This window comes from Acipenser ruthenus, chromosome 3 (assembly GCF_902713425.1).
Source record: "Acipenser ruthenus chromosome 3, fAciRut3.2 maternal haplotype, whole genome shotgun sequence".
Classification (NCBI taxonomy): Eukaryota; Metazoa; Chordata; class Actinopteri; order Acipenseriformes; family Acipenseridae; genus Acipenser; species Acipenser ruthenus.
The window spans coordinates 34,287,695-34,309,679 of NC_081191.1; the positions used below are offsets into that span (position 1 = coordinate 34,287,695).

The following is a 21,985-nucleotide window of genomic DNA, read 5'->3' on the forward strand; positions in this document are numbered from 1 at the left end:
CGGTCAATGTCAGAAGTAAATTGTAAAACTCTAAAGCAAAGTACTATATACTTCTTATAAGTCTTTTTTAAGGAATGGAATGGAATGATGATTTACCTACAGTTTGTACATATTGTATACTGTCATTTATACATATATAACATTCACATGCTTGAATTAGCATTTGTTACACAGAGGGAAACTGCTTATCACTGGGGATTTAATTAGATTTATTTGCCCCAGATGCAATGAAGTTTGTCTGTCTATCCAAACCAATGCAAAAGGGGAACACAAACAGTATTATGAAAGGCAGAACTACATAGGGTGTCAATATTTTTCAAACCCTTTGGGTTTTTTCCTAGCAGAATGATAATATTTGCTCAGCAAATATAATAGGGTCCATTTATTCCAATGCTTAATCAGATAAGAAAGAACTGGAGTTTTCCCAGTATTATGTGGCTTATCCTCATCTTGCTTAAACAGAGAAACAGCTCTTTTATTAAATCTACATTTATCTGTGTCAAAACTCCAACAATAGTTGACAAATAGTATTACATTCTTTAATGTGGCAAGTGTATAGTTTCCAAACCTAATAATTTGAACTGTGATGTGTTGCCTAGTGATCACAACAGATCACTAGGAGACTAGGCCCTGTCCACACTACGCATTTATACTGTATTCGTTTCTTTTAAACCAGCTTAAAAGTGCTAAATACAGTCAGCAGCTACACTACAGAGCATCTAATACGGTACTGGAGAACTGGACTCAGACCATCTCGAGTCCGGTTCTAAATTATATTGCATCAGGTTGTGCGGTTTGTCAGAAGTGTGGATGGTGTAATACTGAACATTTTGTATGTATCCTTCAATATCCCAAAATGCACTTTGATATGTTTGGCGCATGGACATTGCAAATACTCAGAACAGGTGCCTGAAGGAGTTGAGAAAGACTCATACAGCTTCACTGTATACAATTTAATTGTAACACAAGCCCAAAGAAGTATACTTTTGTAGCATAAAATTAATATTTATGGCATGTTTGTTTTATGTTTATACAAAGCCCACCTATATCAAGACCATTGCTGGATCACTGAAACCTTGTGTTTTTAAGAAACAAAGCCATAACATGCATGCTAAGAAGGGACATGTCTTCCGTGAGCATTGGCTCCATATATGCAGGGTTGTAAACATAAAATACAGTGCATGAAGGGATACTATCATATTAAGTCCCACTGTCCAATGAGCTGCTAGGAACTGTAGCCAAACTATTTTAATAGTGTTTATATGCATTGAGCCTGATTTAACCTGAAATGGTGCTTCAGTGTGGGCTCCTTTTGAGCTGGATTAATTAGAACATTTTCGAGTTTGGTTCTCGAGATTGGTTATGTAGTGTGGACATAACCTAAAGTCCCCATGTCTTCTGATGCTAAACTACTGCACGAAATTCACCAAAGGGTTAGTGGCTTGGTTACATTGTCAAACAGATGTATGTATGCCATCTAAATGCATTGTCATCACTACAAACATAGACTAATAAAATAGCATAAGTGTCTTTGCTAAATTGATTTTAATCATGTTTTCTAAGGGCTGGTAGATTGTTAGAAAACGTATTATAATCTGAGAGCCAGACTGCCACTCCATAGAAATGTGACTGCTAAAAAATGGTAAGTTTTAGCATAAATCAATAAATCACACATTGCAGAGTTTGCAAATCAATTCAACATATTTTAATACATTCATACAGTAAAAATACTTAGAGTATAACAAGTGACAGCTTAAGCTATTTTTTTACAGGGTTATTTAAATCAAAACATTTACCTATCCCATCAGAATCTTTTAACTATGATTTATTTATTTATTTTTTTTCATCCATAACTTCAAAATCATCAGTCAGAACTCAACAGTCATGTAGATTAATGTTTTGTCCAGTGAATTTTTCAGTGTATTAGGAACCATGATTTTCTTATAGCCTTATGTTTTGTATTTTAATTTAGTTTCTCAATTTGATAAAGAAACACTGTTGACTAAATATGGGCTTGTCAGCCTGGATTCAATGTTACAGATGACAAAGTGGAGTTGAAATGGAAAGCTGGATTCTTTGTACCATTCTGCACTGAGATTTATAACCAGCCTGGGTTATTCTATTCATCATTGTGATTTATATAGATTGGCTATTCTGACTTCTTTATCTTCAGGAAGATTGAAACACTGGTACATCATTGTTTATGAGGTTATCCTTGGCAAAACCCTAAATTATCTTAATTAATTGCTAATTACCTCTAGTATACTTATAATCTTAGATCTCAGACTATTCTGAGTTTTCCAGTTCCTAAAGTTCATAGGGAATTTGGAAACAATTCTAGCTCCATGGTCTTGGAATAAACTTCAGTAAAAACTGAATCTTTATACCTTTAAAGGAGTTCAAACACAAAAATTGACCTCCATGTAGCTGAGACATGTTTTTATTTTGGTCGGTGTGCCTAAGCTGTTCCTTGTAACTCTGTTGTCTTGGTTGTGCTTATTTGTATGTGTGTGTTTTTCCTTTGATTTCTTTTTTTATTATATGCTCTCCCTTGAAAAAGAGATTTTAATCACAATGGGGCTTTCTGGTTAAATAAAGGTTAAATAAAAATAAAAAATGATAACCTGAATGAACATACACCCTTTGTCAAGAAATGCACATAAACACAAACACCTCACAAATGTAAACTAGCTTTAAGGTTTATTGAACTGCCATTTATATATAGCAGTGAGGCAATGTGTTCTTCAGTCCACTCCACCCTAAACATTATCCCTCCTTGGGAAGTAAAATGGTTTTGAAAAAAAATATATAATAATAATAATAATAATAATAATACAATGAAATTGCTTTTAACTTTACTGAAGTTCAGGCTCATATGCATGGTTCTCACAAGGATTGCGATTCTGGCTTTGATGTACTCTCCTCATTATCCACTGAATAAACCTATAAATGGCTACAATTGGGATAAATATACAGGGAACGGATGACAGCAGAATGCAGATTGCAAATACCCAGCCGGGATAATCCAATGTTTCAGTCATAGGGAAGTTAATCTGTAAAGGAAATAAAAATGCATACATCAGTTAAAAAGCATTGGCATCAGCACTCTTGGAGCTAGAACACTTGTCATATCTCTTTACAGCCCTTTTACTTCTATTATCAATATTTTAGTTTCTATTTAGTTATTTTTATTGATTCTGTTTTAAGGTACTTTGACCTGTATACAGCAGCTGCTCTCCACTTTGAGTTGCCATTATTGTCAGTATATTTCTAAGCGCTTACACCATTGATTGAGCACATTGACAGCAATAAAAAATGAAAGTTGAATGACTAGTTGATCCTAAACCTTAGTAGCTAATCTGATTGATTGCGCTTTCCTGTTACGCTACAATCCATATTTAGGAGATTTTTTTTCTATTCATTTTTTTTTTAGACACTGTAAGAGCGTGTAACTCAGACACCATTTTTTGTATTGAACATTTTAATGTTATAGTGCTACTTTGGATATTAATTTATTATTTTCTGTTGTGTTTTCACATTGGACATTGCAATTTCTTACTTACAGAGATTATGTAGGCCTTTATTTTAATGTCATCTGTTTCTATATTTTTTTAAATGTAGTGACTTTTATTCTAGCATTTTTTTACCTACATATGTAGTTTTTCATTATGTGCTTTTGCACTGCACACTGTAGCTTTAAAGTTTAATCTTTAAATATTTAAAAATGACAGCATGCCTAATTGTAAACATAATCTACCTACCTACTGTTAAAAATACTCCCTCTGCATACACACAGTAGTCTCCGCGTATATGAACACCTCCTAAGAGAACACTTTGGCTTTGTGATTAGTTGCTTACCGATTCAAAACTGATACAGTAATGTTTTGTAACGTGATAACGCATCATCATCAAACTCAAATTCAAGTGGTTTATTCAATCTTTTCAAAACTGACTTGTCATCGCAAGAGTCATCTAAAGCTGCTGCAGCATTTAACGTGTGTTGGGGTGCTGTGTTAATAACCACTGTGTTAAAATTAATTCTCATATTCATAATTACTGTTAGAGCCGCTGCTGCATTTTAACCATATTTAGGGGTGCTTTGTTAATTTAGTTTGTCATTTAGTTTATTATTATAGATTACTAACATACGCTTGCCAATTGCTTTTCTCTTACTTATTCTGTTCATTTTTTATTTTAATGCATGTGCAAGTAATAAATGCATTTGTATTTATTGATTCATATCGTGATTGGCCTTGGTATATTGTGTCAGGTTGTCAACTCTGTCTTAGAGAACCTTTCTGCTAAGAGAACACTTTGCTTGCTTCCCAAAGGGTGTTCTCTTAGCCAGAGACTCCTATGAACTCAGATCAAAGCACCTTAACACAAAGTATACAGTTTTTACAATTTAAGTAAATGCAATTTAAAATCTATGTTGGCTACCTACCGCCTCCAGTGTAGTGTGACAGATAGACAGTCTTAAACTACAGGACTACAAAGAATGTTAAATTGTATTCAGATCTGATGAGTGTTTAGAAGTTACAAAAGAATACATACATAGTTAGGATTCCATGCTGCATAGGTAGCAGGTTGTTGAACCTGCACCACGATATATGCCAAAAACACAACCAGCAACATCCCAGGGCTGATTACTCTCCAGGTCGCCTGCCAGTACAGATTAGGACGTCGGCCAGTCATCCATTCTATATCATCACTGAATCTGTAAACAAAACATTATGGGTATGAAATATGTTATCTAATGACCAGGAAACAATATCACCAAGCAGTCTATGAGGCTAAGAAATCCTATCTAGCGACTAGGATTGAAACTGCTAAGAATCGACTTGGGGAATTATTCAGGATTGTTGGTCAATTGTCCATCCCTCAATCCACCAAGCAGGTTCTCACTAACTTAGCGGTAACTTGTCATGCCTTTCTTTCATTGACAATAAAATACAAGATCTTAGATTGTCCATTTCCAACACCTCTGTTCAAGCCCCCTTTGGTTTTCAGGAGAGAGCTCCACAGTCTCACTCTTTGCACGAGTTCAGACAAGTTACTGTGTCTGAGCTCACAACAAACCTTTCTGTGACAGTGACCCATGTCCTTCAGTATTGGTCAAACAGAGCTGTTCAATTATTGGGCCTATTCTGCAAAAAATCATTAATCAATCATTTTCTCAGAGCTCCTTCCCTCAGAACTTGAAACTTGCATCAGTTTCCCCATTGTTAAAGAAAGCTAATCTGGACCATAATGTGTTTAATAATTATTGACCCATATCAAATCTTCAGTTTTTAGGCAAACTCATTGAAAAACATACTGCTCAGCAGCTGCAAGAACATTTGTCCTCCTGTGGACTCCTTGACACTAATCAGTCTGGATTCCGACCCTTCCATAGTACTGAGACAGCTACCTTGTGTGTTGTTGATGAGTTACTTAGCGTGCTAGATAAAGGGGGTTCGGACATTTTAATCCTGTTAGACCTCTCAGCGGCCTTTGACACAATAGGCCACGGTCTTTTATTGCAGAGGGTGGAACAGGATATGGGCATCTGCGGGACCTCACTTGACTGGATCAGGTCGTTTCTGACTGATAGCTCCCAAAAAATAACAATGGGTCCCTATTCCTCTTCAGCCAGGCCAGTCACGTGTGGAGTCGCACTGGGATATTATCTCCCCTACTGTTTAACATCTATGTTAAGTCGCTGGGGGAACTGATCAGGGCACAATGGCCTTTCTTTTCACCAGTATGCTGATGATACTCAGCTATATCTTGAAATTCGGGATGAGCAGGACTTTAATTCTCTGTCCGCTTGTCTGTCTGATATTAATAGCTGGATGTGTGGCAATTGGTTGAAACTTAACCCTGACAAAACAGAATACTTACTGGTTGGGTCGGAAGTTAAACCTGGCGATCTGAGGCATATGGCATCGTCATTAACTGTCAATGGAACTTTTCCCCTATTAGTGAATAGGACTAAGAGTCTGGGTCATTAATGTTGGACAATTCTCTGTCATTTCTGCCTCAGATAAAACAAGTAGTAAAAACTTGCATGTTCCATCTACAAACAATCAAAAAGATTAAACAATTTCTCTCTGACAGAGACTGTGCTACTGTTCTGAGTGCCCTCGTAACATCTCGTCTCAACTATGGCAACTCCCTGTATGTGAGTCTGCCTCGGTGTCATACCAGACTGCTCCAGGGCATTCAGAATGCCTCAGCTCAACTCTTGATTGGTCGATCCCATCGGGATCCAACTTCCCAAATTTTACTGGATTTACATTGGCTCCCAATTGAGCTTAGTGCACAATTCAAATTCCTGTACTTAATTCACAAAGCATTTTATCAGCAACTTCCTAACTATCTGACTGAGAAATTGCAGGTTTATAATCCTATTAGGAGTCTGAGGTCCTCGCACACCATGTCCCTGTGTCAGCCACATTTTAAACAAAAAAAGTTTTGGAGCTTGTGCTTTTTCGGTCTTTGGTCCACAGATTTGGAATGCTCTGCCTGTAGAACGCCTTACCACTGAAATTATCCCTTTTAGGAAGAAACTAGAAACATGTTATGCTAAGTCAATTGGGAAAATGTATTGTCAAATGTTTTGACATTGATACTTTATGCTGTGTGCTGTTTTTTGTATATGTATGTGTGTTTTTTTTTTTTTTTTTAATGTATATTCATGTTCTGTACAGCACTCTGAAACCACTTGTGGTCTGTTGTACTCTATAATTTTGTTTTTAAATAAAAAAAAAATGTATTCTTGTTTAGATTCACTGTGTATCATTTTCTGCTTCAGTCCGCATCAGGTGACTTTTTTTCTCAGAAAAACCACCAATGTACCTTCTCGTTAATATGTGCTCTCTGAATTCCGCTGGTGCGCCAGATTGTAACCAATATCCTGTCCCTCTGCAACACCCCAGTGAAAGAAAAGCTGATAGAACACAAAGCAGCTCTGTGGCTTGGAACTTGGTTTCAGGAGACTAGGTTTTAGGCCACTGCATGGCACATCAGGGGTGACTTGGGGTTTAATACAGCAAAGTTGCCTCAAACTAGGTCTCCCAGTCTCCTGGAGCCAGCTTAAAGGGTATATAAGGGTATATAAGGACTTTTTTTATTTTATTGTGTTACATGTTCTCATGTGTTGCTACAACTGTTTACATAAGGTGTGTGTATTGTTTTTTTTACATTTTGACCACTTTTTTAAACTTTTAAATTGCATGACACTGCCTCCAAGATGGCTTCACATGGACCTGTATGGACCACTCAAACTACATTTCCCATCATCCTCTTGCTGACATATGTAACTGAGATGGATTTACCAGTGAGCAGGAGGATAATGGGAAATGCATGAGAGGCCATCATGGAGCTATAATAAAAACAGCCAGAGAGCACTACAATTTAAAAGTGAAAAAAAAGTGGTCAAGATGTAAAAAAATAAATAATCAAAACAATACACACCTTACTTAAACAGTTGTAGCAACACATGGGAACATGAAACACAACAAAATAAAAAGGTCCTTATATACCCTTTAAGAAATAGCACATTTGTTCTATGACTTATTTTTTAAGTAATATATTTCTTACATCACTAGGGGCAGAGAATTGCACGTTAATGGCTGCAATCTGGTGTACCAACTGAATTTAGAGAAAAGACTTGTTTTTAGGGTGCTTTAAACTTCTTAGTTTTAAAAAGTAACCAAAAAAAAAATATATTACCTTCCAATTCCATAAATGTAAACCACACTGATGATCTCAAAGAAGGCAATAATTAGAAGAGGCAAGGATCCCACATAGTTGTTGAAAATCTCAAGCCAGTAATTTCCAGATCCCATTGTAAAAATCAGGGCAAACAAAAAGGATATCAAGCAAATCAACCCTGAAAGAGAACAGACAAAGCAACTATAAGCTTAAAGAATGGAGTCTATGCTCTCTGTTTAAGGTACTCTTTTAAAAAATGGGGACCCGTCTATGCTGATCATGTCTGTCACACTATACCGGGTGAACATGATAACTACCTTCATTTTAATCAGTCTTCACTAAACTTTAACATACACTCCTAGCCTCCTACAAACATTTCACATTTCATTTGGCTATCATTTCGAGACTCTGTAGTCTTTATTATCTTTATTATTATCATTATTATGAGTCCACATAATAATAATAATAATAATAATAATAATAATAATAATAATAATAATAATAATACATTTATATTCAATTTATATTAATTGATATTCCCATGCTTATGAATATTATACATCTACATTTAAACTGTTATATTAAGTGTTCTAAGAACAGTATCTAGTATGACATGTTGAGTATTAATCTTGCACTTGTTACAGGATTATGAGGATCCTCTGTATGTGCCTGCACTGGTTTTTATGGATATGGGCTGTATGTAAAAACAAACTGAATATTGTATCAGGCCTTATACAGTATCTAATTTATGTGGGCTACAAATGTGTGTAATGCTGTTTTGATTTAATATAATTCCACTCTGAAACTTTTTGCATTAATGTCTGTTTTCTTGCTCTATTATTTCTTTATTTCTTTACACAAGTTTTTGGATTACTTATTTGATGGTCCAGGCCCAATAATTGGTCTTCTATTTTAAATACTATTGTCTGTTACTAGCAACCTATAATCTCAGTTTCCATTTCATTTATTTTCTCATTAAGTGGAAGACGCGTCAAATGAAGTATCAAATTAATATTCTAAATAACTTCAGCCAAAATGCTTTGAGATGTAACGGAACACTGCTTGCCTTTACATCATGTATTACATAACTTATGTCAATTTGTTAAGGGTTGTGCTTCACCCATATTTAATTCGATTTCATTGAATCGTGTTTTTGTTTTTTCTTTTACCTGTGAAAGCCTCTTTAGGCAACCATTTAGGCACCACATGCAGATCTAATAGCGGCGTGAGGATTCCCTCAAGGTTTCCGAACATGGACGATAGACCCAAGCTGAAGAGCATTACAAAGAAGAGCACAGCCCACACCTGAGAGCCCGGCATCTTGATCACAGCCTCCGTGAAGACGATGAAGGCCAGGCCAGTGCCTGAAGCACTCTAGGGAAAGAAAAGAGAACCACTTTAAAGCAATGCTACTCTTTACAGTACTTGCTGTTACTAATGTATACCTGTACTGTAGTTTTGCTTGAAGATGTTTTAGTTTACGTTTATAATGTACGGTTCTGTAGAAATAGCTGGGGTAAATGCTGACTTTTATGAACAATAGAAAAGTGATCAAGAATTTAGAAAGTATCCCGGGTAACTCCTGGAAATTCAACACTGACAATTATGAAAGGAAATGGAACATTAATAGCCAACAAAGCAGTTTTTAAAATTAAACTACAAAGTTAAAAAAAAAACAACCTGTAGACCTCATATGACAATAACATTTTCTTATTCACAATATAGGAAAAGGGTTTGACAACCGGTTCAAATCCTGCCTCAGCTGACTCACTGTGTGTGACCCTGAGCAAGTCACTTAACCTCCTTGTGTTCCATCCTTCGGATGAGACGTAAAACTGAGGCTTTGTAAGTGACTGCAAAAGCAATTGTTGATGCATAGTTCACCCCCCTAGTCTGTGTAAGTCACTTTGGATAAAAATGTCTGCTAACTAAATGGCTGAATAATAATAATAATAATAATAATAATAATAATAATAATAATAATAATAATAATAATAATAAAATGTGCCCATAATCATGTTTAGTTTTACACTAAAATATAATTCCTTGTACAATATTGGATTTTTACTCCATTCTTTCATACCTTCTGTTGAACTAAAAAAATAATTAACTAAGAAGACTTAATAAAGAAAACTGTATTAAGAAATGAAATACCTGATCAAGAAATTCTTGAAGGTTGCAGTGCTTCAGATGCAGATCTTCAATTTCTTGAGAGTGGGTGGTATTCAGGTGCTTCAACCAGCTGTCGTAGTTTTCCCTTGTCACATTTTGATCTCCAATGTTAAACGCGTTAGTGATTGAAAGTATATTTCTGTTGAGGAAAAAAAAAAAATAGCTTGCACTATGTGATTTACTCAATAATATCAGATGCCATGAGTTGTGGGGACAACTGGTTTCTTACTTTAGACCATTACAATAGATCCTAAGATTAACTATTTTTTTCCTGTACTGGCTGCTTGAAAGTAAATCAGTGCTATTGTGATAACGTTCAAGATTTTAAGCTTTTCAGGGATTTACCATTCATCAGTCTGAGATCGGTGAGGATTATAATAGCCTGTAGGTATATGTCATTGTGTGATGCCCTGTCGATACAGATTCATGACCCCAGTCAGTGAGATGTGGCTAAAAGCTCTATAACCATAGTGGTTAAGATGCTTGCATGAGAGTATACTTAAACTATACAGGTGTGCGTAATACTTCTGTGAAATGATAATCAATCATAACCAGGTATCCTGTTGACTTGCAGTAGCAACAAATGACTTTATATACCTAACTAACAGACACATATACAACTATACAAACCTGAAACTGTGTTTAATTAGCTGTGGTTTGTCTTTTTCCCATCCTTCACAGCTTATCAAACAACACCTCACAAACAGTTACAATATGTACCATATATTTCTGAGTGCCACATATACGTTTTATTTGTTCTAGATATTTTAAATTACAATGTTTAAGGACTGCTTAGTTAGACCTGGTATTTCCAGTGAATCCACATTATCTACCAACTAAGCAGTCCATAACCATTTTCTCTACCTTCTCCTTCCCCCCCTTCCACCTTCCTCTATCTTGGCTGATGACAGCCTCCTTTTTCTCCTCCAAAATCACCAACATCCGCAAACTCTTCAATACCTCGCCTCCTTCCCCACCCACCCCCTGTCCTCTGCTCATTCACTCCCCATCACCCTCTGCAACCCCTACAAATCTACCCTCCTTCTCCCCCCTCTCCCCTCTCGGACTCTGATCTTTGCTCCCTGCTCCAGAGCCATAAACCCATCACGTCTGCTCTGGACCCCCTCTCCACTTACCTCTTCCAAGCTGCTGCCCCTGCTCTACGCCCTTTCATTTCCTCTCTTCTCAACACCTCTGCGCACTGGCTGTTTCCCCTCTGCCTTCAAACACCCCCATCTTAAAAAAACCCTACCTTGATCCCTCATCCCTCCAGAACAATCGTCCTGTCTCCCTTCTCCCTTTCCTCTCTAAAACCCTCGAGCGAGCGGTACATCACCAGCTGTCTGCTTTCCTGTCAACACATTATCTGCTCGACCCCCTCCAATCTGCTTTTTGCCAGGCACACTCCACTGAAACTGCTCTTCTCTCCGTCACTCTACTCTCTGCCCATGCCGCTTCCCCCTCCTCTGTCCTAATTCTCCTTGACTTCTCTGCTGCCTTTTACACAGTCGACCACTCTATTCTCCTGTCCTCCCTCACTGACCTAGGACTCCCCGGCACTGCCCTTGCCTGGCATGGCTCACCCTCTACCTCTTACTCTTTTTCAACAGATCTCCCCCAAGGCTCAATTCTGGGACCCCTCCTGTTTTCTCTCTACACCCACTCCCTGGGTCGCCTTATCTCTTCCGTTGGCTTTTCGTACCATTAATATGCTGATGATGCCCAGATCTTCCTCTCCTTTGCCCACTCTGACTCCGACATTTCCTCTCGTATCTCTACCTGCCTCTCGGTCATCTCCTCCTAGATGCACTCGCATCATCTTAAACTCAACCTCTCTAAATCAGACCTCCTTTTCTTCCCCCTGTTCCTCCCTCACCACTGATCTCTATCTCTATTCCTCTTGAATCCACTACCCTCTCTCACCAAGAACCTCGGTGTCACCCCGACCCATCCCTCTCCTACTGTCAGCACATCTCTACTCCTGCACGCTCCTGTCACTTCTTCCTCAGCAACATACGCAGAATTCACCCCTTCCTCACCGACAACTCCACACAGCTCCTAGTTCAGGCCCTGGTACTGGCCAGCCTTGATTACTGCAACTCCCTCCTGGCCGGCCTCCCTGCCTCTGCTATCTGTCCTCTCTAGCTCATCCAAAACTCTGCTGCCGGCTTGTCTTTTCCCTTCCTTGTTTCTCCCACGCTACTCTGCTGCTCCGCTCCCTCCACTGGCTCCCTATTGCTGTTCGCATCCAATTCAAAACTCTTGTACTCGCCATCCTCCACCATTAGCAGATTAGCTGTACCCTCCCTCCGCTCCCCCGCTTCCAGAGCCCGCTCCTTCTTCACCCTTGCCCCTCAGTGGTGGAACAACCTATCCACGGATATCAAGACTGCTCAGTCCCTGACCATCTTTCGGTGCCTCCTCAAGACACACCTGTTCAGACAGCATCTGTAAACCTCACTCTCGACAATATGGCACCCAATTTTACCAGTACTTGCATCAACTTGTACTTGCACTGAACTGCTCCATACCTTGCCGTATTCGACTACTGCTCTTAAATATAACTATTTCCTGTATCTTGTACTTGATTTTACTCTTATAGGTATCCGTATTCACATTTTTTGTAATTACTCTTATTTGAAATCGTTCTTATCCATCGATCGTACTTACTACATGCTCTTAATGGATTTTACTCATATAAGCAAATATTTTTACTATAACTTTAACTGCTCTTAGTCGAAAAAGCCGTCTCATAAAGTGTAGCTGACGGGGATGGGGTAAAATCCTCATCCCAATAAAGTCTGTGAGAATGTGGCTGGAGCCTTTAAAAGGTAATTGTTCAAATAGGTAATTAAGGCTCCAGCCACAGTATAAAAGACCCACTCTGGGCTCAGAGCAGAGAAGTGTGTTAGAAGAATTAATTTGGAATTATTTATTAAATACGAGCGCAGCAGTTTTGCCCGTATTACCTGTGTTTGGTTTTCATTTCCTGGTCTGACGTCACCACCCACATGCACCACTCAGGCAATTCTTTCACACTCATTAATAATGTGCTCTACTGGCTGTTAGTTTCAATCATTTTGAAGACTGTTTCTATTCTGTAACCCTTCTTCTTAAATGTAGCAGAGCAATATCATTGCTTATGGGTGAATTATTAGGAGATCTGAAGATACAATCTTAAGTTATTATCAGAGAGTAGCAATGAAACTACCAGAAAAGTAATAAAACCTGTTACATTCTGTAGTTTGTAGACAAAGCAGTTCAGTAAGTTTTATAATAATAGCCTCAATTAAGATCAAAAGGAAACTCACCCATCCAGACAGTCATTATAATTAGAAGTTGCCTTGAAGCCAAGAATAGCGAAAATAGGGATTGATGCATAGATGGAGGTTGCACTGTTTATCACGCCAACTATGACTGCATCTCGTTCACAGTTATTTCTGGAAGACACCAAAGACAACCTCATCGAACATTTTTTTTTTTTATCATATTAGAAACCATGCTACAGCCAGTCAACAGTTTTGTTATTAGGCTGCCAAGTAATGTTGTATTATTTCCCTAAACCTAGCTTTAACCTAATCATTATTAACAGTTAGTACTGTGTAACAGAGAAAGTTACAGGTAATTAACTCATTAAGTACTCTACAAATACCTGGTAATTAATGCCTAGTTAATTTGAAATGTGACCCACAAAAAAAAGTGAATCCAGATAACAGTGGGTGAAAATCTATGTAATTGCATAGCTAATTCAACCAGTTGAAAACATAAACAGTAGGTAAATTGCACGGTTATGTTTGCCCCATAATCTAAAGTGCTACCAAATATTCTTAAATAGCTAAAAGTTTGTTGTCATTTCCTTATGCCATTATCTCCGTTTTATTATCAGTAAACGTATCAATATTTCTCGTGGGTAGACTCAGGGCATGTCTCTGTGGGTACCAAACAGCTTATCTCAATTTGGTAATTAAAAAATAGGTGCTACTAACTTTTGTGGATTGTAGCTGGAAAATGCAATAAGACCTCCAAATGCCAGAGATAAAGAGAAAAAAATCTGGGTGGCAGCATCCAGCCATACTTTAGGATCTTTTAGCACTTGCACCTGGAATGAAACAGTAATGGTGAAAGTGATAATTTTACATTCCATTTAACAAAGAAAATGCAGGAACTGGGAACTGGGAAAACAGGAACTGCATTTATTTGTATCAGTATTTTTCTTTTTCATTTTATTACATTGTGCTCTAAAGTCTATCTAATGCAATCTGTAATATTTAAATGTTACTTCTAAGTGTTTTTATAGTTTTATTTTATCATTAAAACAGATTTAAATAACAACAATGTTCTTTATTCCTTATAAAGGAATATACTGACCATTGCCAGTAAAGGGGACTTACAGGCAAAGGTAAGTAATTCACTTTTTGTATATGTAAATTACAATGTTTTTTGTATATGTAAATTACAATGTTCAGGTAAAAGGATTTAACCCATGTACTGTACAGCACAGTGTTCATTGTACAGAGCACAGCACTTACTTTAGGGGTGAAGAGGTACACTAGGCCTTCAGTTGCTCCAGGAAGTGTCAGGGCACGGATGAGAAATATGGTGAGGACAAGGTAGGGGAAAGTGGCAGTGACGTAAACAGCCTAATGAACAGGGAACAAGAATGGTACTATCACAAATTCTAACTGAGATGGGAGACCAAGAAAAAGGCCATGTCATACAAATAGTTCTCATTAGAAACAACGTCCAATAAACAAAAAAGAATGATGGTGTGATTAAAGTACTGAGTTTAAAATCATGTTTGGTTGTTTACATAAATGAACAGGCAATGATGCCCATGACAACAACAACAACAATTCACAGTTCCATAGTGCCTTTCATCACAAGGATCCCAAAGCGCTTCACACACAAACAAAAAAAAAAGAACAATTAAATCATTCAATTAAAAACAGTCTAATACAGAATTTGATAAAAACAGAAATTAAAAAGACATAAATTGTACAATTTGCAAAACCAAAAGAAATGTCAGTTTGTAAAAATAGAACAATTAAAAAAACATTAATAACATTTACTATATATATATATATATATATATATATATATATATATATATATATATATATATATATATATATATATGAATAGAAGAAGTAGACCTCACCTTTCCAATAGTTTCAATGCCTCGGATGAAACAGATGTATACAATGCCCCAGGCACTTGCCAGGCAAATAACCATCCACCACTGCAGATCCCCATTATCAGTAATATTAGGTGTAACATTGAGGGTCTCTCTATACCAGAAATAGTTCACAGGCGTGCTTTTAGCACATTCTTCAATGTATCCTAGAAAACAAAAAAACACTGTTCCGTACCAGAGGATTGTGCAGGCTGGATTCATTTTTTTCTGTAATATATTGATCTATAACGGTAAATAAATTGGGGTTATTGTATGAATTGAATTCCTAATTTAAAGATACATTTTGAGGTGTTGAAATAAAAGGGTATCTTTGGGCCATACATTTAAATTAGGCTACACACTAAAATATAACTTTTAAAAAAATCAGAACATATGAACATGAGATATGGATTCACAAATCGATAGCCTGGAACAACAATTGCTTACAAATAGACTTGTGATGTATCACATCTTTACCTGTCTTGTTTTGGTTGAGTGGACAGTCCCTCCAGGGAAGAGGGTCTTGGAAGGAATGGAAGAAATACCAGAGGACCCAGGCCAGAATAGTGTTGTAGAATAAACCAACCAAGAAAGACACTATGAGAGAGCCAATACCTGCAGCCAAATAGATTCAAGTTATTAGGAGAAACCAGCGAAATCTTCAATTATCCATTTAAAAACTAGGTTTCAGGTTGGGTTTTTTTTGTTTTTTTGGGGTGGGGGGTTGTATTATTATTATTATTATTATTATTATTATTATTATTATTATTATTATTCTTTATCTTGGTATTACAAAATCTGCTTTGTACAAGTCCTGTCAAAATACAACAATGTATTCTGTTATTTAAACTAAGATAAAGTAGAAATGCTTCTTATAAAACATTAATAGATGCTCCTTTGCATAGAGATTATGAAATCATACATGTAACATGTGTCTTCAAGAATATGTAAAGCACCATAAAGGGTCATATTTTATTGATGTATTGGCCCAGTCAGTGAATATTGTGCTATATTTGATATTAAACACCATACTTCCATTTTGTTGTTATAATTGGTAACATACCCACTCCTCCCAGGAAAGGTGAGATAGAATTCCAAACCCCAATGCTTCCTTGACGTAAGCGCTGCCCGATTGCCAATTCCATGTGCAGCAACGGGATTCCCTCAAAGATCAGCGCAATAATATAAGGGATTAGGAAGGCACCTGAAATTGGAATTGCAGGACTTTTAGAAAGGAGTACGGTGTTAAATAACTTTACAAAAACAGGAGATAGATGTGCACTAGACTTCTGAAACAGTTTGCTACCGACTCCAATTTCTGCAACTAGTTATGTAAAAAATGTGTGCCTCATTCCAGTTATCTAATTAGATACATTCACTAACTCCCATCAAGTATTGGGACACCTGGGATTCAAGCACACCTGGGATTCAAGCTTTTAGTGCTTTGCTTTAACACTGGTTACACTATGTTTTATGCTTTTAACAATGTATTTGGCTTCAAATGTCATTTTCATTTCTTCTTTTTTTTGCATTTCCCTTACTATTTTATGGTGCTTGCAATCATTGGGAGTGGCTCTGAATCTGTTACTCCCATACAGAGTTATTATCATTGGGAGTGGCTCTTAGTCTGTTACTCCCATACAGAGTTATTATCATTGGGAGTGGCTCTGAATCTGTTACTCCCATACAGAGTTATTATCATTGGGAGTGGCTCTTAGTCTGTTACTCCCATACAGAGTTATTATCATTGGGAGTGGCTCTGAATCTGTTACTCCCATACAGAGTTATTATCATTTGTCTCTAAATCTGCCTTTACCTGAGATGCTTTGAGCTTGTCTGGAGAAGGGCAGGGACAGAACAGTTTTCTTCATTCCATTCAGATCATGTAGGAATAATAATCTCTTTTTAACAATATGGTAAGGCTTGTGCCAGTATATTGTACAAAGGGTGTAAGTGGGCTGTGACAAACAGCAGCATATTCCATTCTTAAACCAAATGTCTGCCCACAGAAATGTGCAAACAGAGTTATATTAATAAACAAATATAATTAGCAGTCTTTATCCTATTCAATATACCATTAACCGTAAGAAGAAGAAAGAAAGCAAACAAATGCATCAAATGTTGTAGATATAAAAATTCAGAATTATTTTATGGAAGCGTCACGTACAAAACGTACATTTGACCGTGTAAACAGCCTATTTCATGTTGTAAATTATCTTACCTCTCTTTAGTTGATTTTCTTTTTAAATTCATACAGGGAAAAGCTGCTTGCTGATGTTTAGTCTGTATTTTAACTTATCTGTCTTTTTTGTATTACTATTTCCACAATTTATATATGCCTTAGTTTTACATTCCTTTACACTTCATTTCATCATGGTGTGATGCAGAAGTAACAAAGCCAAGACAATACTGAGAAACTTACAAGTAGACAAACGATGTGGCTAGTGCATTCATCTGTGCTGTGGTTGTGGTGGTACTCTTAAATCAATTACACTGATTATTAACCTTATAATTACTTAAGTTATGCTTTTAAAAAAACAATACAACAATGAATAAAAAAACCAAATGAGCTTTGAGGTAAAAGGTAAATGCAAAAAAAAAAATGTAATCTATTATTTCAGAGATGGACAGTTGAATTCTGTTTCAAGGAACAATCTAGAAGCATTGCCAAGTTTTTACAAACTAGGCATTACCTGTTAAAGCATTAACTTTGCTTTCTATAAACCAATATTTGTAGAGGTAAATGATCAATGGTCTTGTATTGTAATCTGTAAAGTTTAAATTCTTTCAGATTAACAAAAGCGGAACTGTTGTTAACTTGATGTTTACAGCTGCCTGTATGCAGACTAAAGTCATTCAGGAGGTACATCAGGTCAGTATCACCTCATACAGAAAAACCTTGGAGTTACAAACAGCTTGTGAATGGAGGTTGTTTGTAAGTCTGAAATATCCATAACTCTGAAAATGAGTTTTCAAATGCTTTAATAAATGTGTACATCTCTATCTACAGCCTTAATCTGGTGAATAATTAGGGCTTCTGATTTTCAGTGTTTTACCTCGACTTGTATACTCTCCTTTAAGAATTCAATCGATACATGTTAAGCCATTCGTGTATCTCACAATTGATAAACGTGTTTCTCAGTTGTGATTGAGATACACAAATGGCTTAACAGGTATCAATTGAATTCTTAAAGGAGAAGCCCTACGAATAATACAAGACAGAGTTGTGGAAGCAGAGACTATAGGATCCGCCTGGAGGAAGGGTGGTCCGTCCAGCCACGGATTCCCAGAGGTTTCATTTCCCCTACTAACCTGGTTAGGGGTTTTTGTTTTTCCTCTCTTGATTGCTAACGGACCACACTGGCACTAAAGTGTGTGAGCATAGGTGGGCCGAATGGCCTTTCTCGTTCTTGAATTTCTTATATTGCTATGTTCTATGATACAACACAGTAATGAAATACTCACTGTTATGGTTTGATAATTACACCGTGTAACAATTTTTTTTTTTTTTTTTTCTGTTCCTGGGTAGTAAGTGTTATTTCCTAATTGCTTATGCCTCAAAAGTATAGAAAATGGCTATTATTCCCCACAAACTTTGCTTTTGTGTCCAGGACAGTGATATTTTGAAATTTACCTATTTCCAATGAGAAAACGGGTGAATTTGTGTCTTTTCGTTCACATAAAGTCAGAAAAAAACAACATATGAATCCAAATTAACATGTATTTATACTAAAGTAATACAAAAATGACTACAAAAGATTTAGAAGTGAGTAGTTTTTCGAGATTTACGATTATACTGTAAATCACTTTCACGAATCAGCCCCCAAATGTAGTCTCCCATCATGTTCTCGTTATACTGTCCTTGGTAGCGGCGTTCAAAGTCCAGTATATCCTGGTGGAAGCGCTTGCCTTGCTACTCTGAAGCGTGTGCCGTCAGCCGCCCGCTTTACACTCTACACAGACTCACCGTGCAGCCGCCTCAGAGCTACAACGTCGGAGGACAACGCAGCTATGGGCAGCTTACAGGCAAGCCCGCAGGCGCCCGGCCAGACTACAGGGGTCGCTGGTGCGCGGTGAGCCGAGGACAGCCTGACCGACCAAACCCTCCCTGAAATAAGGATGTATCAGACAGCAGTTGAACATCCACGAGTAATATAAAACGTTATTTAACTTTTGTTAATGAAATGGGTCAATAACAATATATTTTTTAGAAAGTATAAGACATGACTGATGACGATAATCAATCGGTCTGAAATGAGAACATAAATAAATGAATACTTCTGGCAGCGAGTAGTCTAAAGCCGGTAATAATAATAATAATAATAATAATAATAATAATAATAATAATAATAATAATAATAAATACAATACATTATTAATACAGTGACAATACAACTGTAGTAATATTCATATGGTAATTGTTTAACTCGTCAAGACAGTAAAGTGCAACTATACAGAATTATATTTATTACATTTAATGTAAACTTTTGGGCAATTCAATTTAGAAATGCATGTAACCTGTTATTGCGCGTCACTAGCTCTCAACGGTGAGTTTTGGAACGATTTTGACAGTTGTTGCTTCTCAGCGTTTAATTTAGGAACGCATCCATTTAGGTACGCACACTTTCGTTCGCCACTTCAAACAGAGTTTCTCTGGTTCTGCAAGTCCCAGAGTGGTCGTCAACGGCTCATTTGAAAGGTAAGAACTTGGACTAATTAGCTGTCATGTATGTATTTATTTAAAATGTTCTATCCTTTAACACTAGTACCGCCATAGCCGCTTTTTGAACGGCTTTTGCAATTCAAATTTAAATATCTCCGCGTATGTGAATATCTCGTGCATGTCCGTTCTTAAGTGTTACTAAATATTTGAATTAAATACCCATACGGTCTTTCAGCTGCAGAATCGTAAAAATGAAGTTATAAGAACCGCCAGACACGCAGTTTATGCGGCATATTGCAATCAATACAATATAGCCGACAATTTAGCCTGGACTTTGTAATAAAATCAACGTCATTGTGAAATAACGTATTATAATAAGGTTGAGTGCTTGAAACACTGATGTCATTCTACACATCATATATTATTATTATTATTATTATTATTATTATTATTATTATTATTATTATTATTATTATTATTTACACTACATTTCTCAGGCAGAACGACTGTGCCACTCTGAGTGTGACGGGGCAAAATGTTTTTTTTTTTTTCAATGTGCGTATTCTGAGCTCTGCACAGATCGGTGACCATCGGGACTGATGCTAAACGAAAGCTAGAGACTGTTGCATTTTAGATCGGAACGATTTACGGTGTGGATATACTGGATCAAATGGCACGGCTGTATTCTGCCAAAGGTGGTACTCGCAGGTGGCCTGTGTCTGATTTTGTAATAATGTTTTGGACCTGGCATTCATCAACGCTTTGGTTGTGTACAAGGAATGCATCGGCAACACAATCACTCGGATGGACATCATTTTGCAGCTAGCAATGGAGCTACGGCAGAAACATTTTGATAAAAGACACGAAAGCAGGCTGGCAGATGCCCCTCAACCTTCAGCCAGCGCTGCGCCCACTGGCACACGGAATAAAAGACAATGCCAGATTGGTAAATGCAATAAAAACATAACTTTTGATGTCTGCGCCCGTTGTGAAAAGGCAAGTCTGTGGCAAATGCACTGGTAGTGGTACAGTTGAAAAGCGTGTTTTCTGCGTAGATTGTATTTAGAAAGCTGTAATAGAACTCTGAACAGACAGACAGCCTTTGAACTCTGTTTCACTCAAATCGCTTTCACGTTGCATAAGTTATGTTATATTTTTGTGTTAAGCTATTTTATAACTAGTTATTTATGTTTTATAATTTTATATGTGCATACAGCTTTCTACACCTGTTTACACAGAGGGGGTTTATTGCGTAAAGTTTACTTTATTTCAGTTTTTTATGTTTTTGTATATGTGCTCTTTTTCTATTTACAGTGAAGGGTCTAACGCCCTAATATCTTGTACCCTCTTAAAACTGACAGAGAGATCATTACAATCATACCTGATACATCTATCATATGTGAACCACTGATTTTATATATTTATTTTCAGTCAGAATTTGGATCTAAAAATATTAAGCTGCATTGCAGGCAGTTTACCCAACCAAAAGTGCAAAAGTATCACAGCCTTGTTTGCATTCCTTCAACTCCAACCACTTCAAATTGCATAGAGAGAGATCTCATAATCAAGCTTGTCACTATTACATTTTAGCAATTTGTGTGTTTGGATACGTAATTAACATGTTTCTTTCCAAGTGTTTAGTTATCTGGATCCTAGGGTGCTCTGAAAAAAGCAAGCAAATAACCCAAAGATTGTCAGGGGTTTGGGGTTTAGGGGCAGATACAATATTACCAATTTTAAAAATAGAAGTACAAGAAATGGAAGTAAGAAAATTATCAGTCTAATAATCGGTCTGGTCACGCAATAATTGTTACAGAAAAATAAACATTTAAAAGGCATCAATTCTGTCTTTAGAATAGTCTTACATTTTCCACCTTTCAGATGCACAGTCATTTTAATTGGATTTCCTAATGAAAACAAAACAGCAGCAGTTGTTTTCAGTTTTAAAGTAAAACATGGTTTTCATTAAGGGTCTATAAGTCAAAAAATATTTGAAAACCTGATTTTATTATACCTGGCATTTACACAAACATCAGTACTCACCCCCTCCGTATGTCTGGCACAAATATGGAAAGCGCCATACATTCCCCAATCCCACAGCAAATCCAATACATGTTAGAAGATATTGAACCTTGTTGTCCCATTTGGGCCTTTCCTCTGCTGTTTTGCCCAATTCAGGCACAGAAACCTCAGTGTTCTTCTCTTCAGCCATGTATTATCTATCAGTCTTTCTTCCCACTTCTATCTGTTAATATTCAGATATCTGCTCTTGTGGCATA

The 21,985-nt window shown here is 36.9% G+C and overlaps 1 protein-coding gene across 1 annotated transcript; it reads right to left on the minus strand.

Moving 5' to 3' along the window:
* Positions 1-1,690: 1,690 nt before the first annotated feature.
* Positions 1,691-21,985, minus strand: LOC117394493 (sodium-dependent neutral amino acid transporter B(0)AT3-like). The gene is made up of 12 exons (XM_033992830.3): positions 21,750-21,985; positions 16,107-16,247; positions 15,521-15,658; positions 15,029-15,210; positions 14,400-14,510; positions 13,857-13,969; positions 13,182-13,310; positions 9,853-10,009; positions 8,868-9,072; positions 7,717-7,876; positions 4,555-4,717; positions 1,691-3,053 (listed from the first exon to the last, which is right to left on the minus strand). Exons 1-12 carry the CDS (start codon positions 21,916-21,918, stop codon positions 2,856-2,858), a joined length of 1,866 nt encoding a protein of 621 aa, XP_033848721.3. The 5' UTR covers positions 21,919-21,985; the 3' UTR covers positions 1,691-2,855.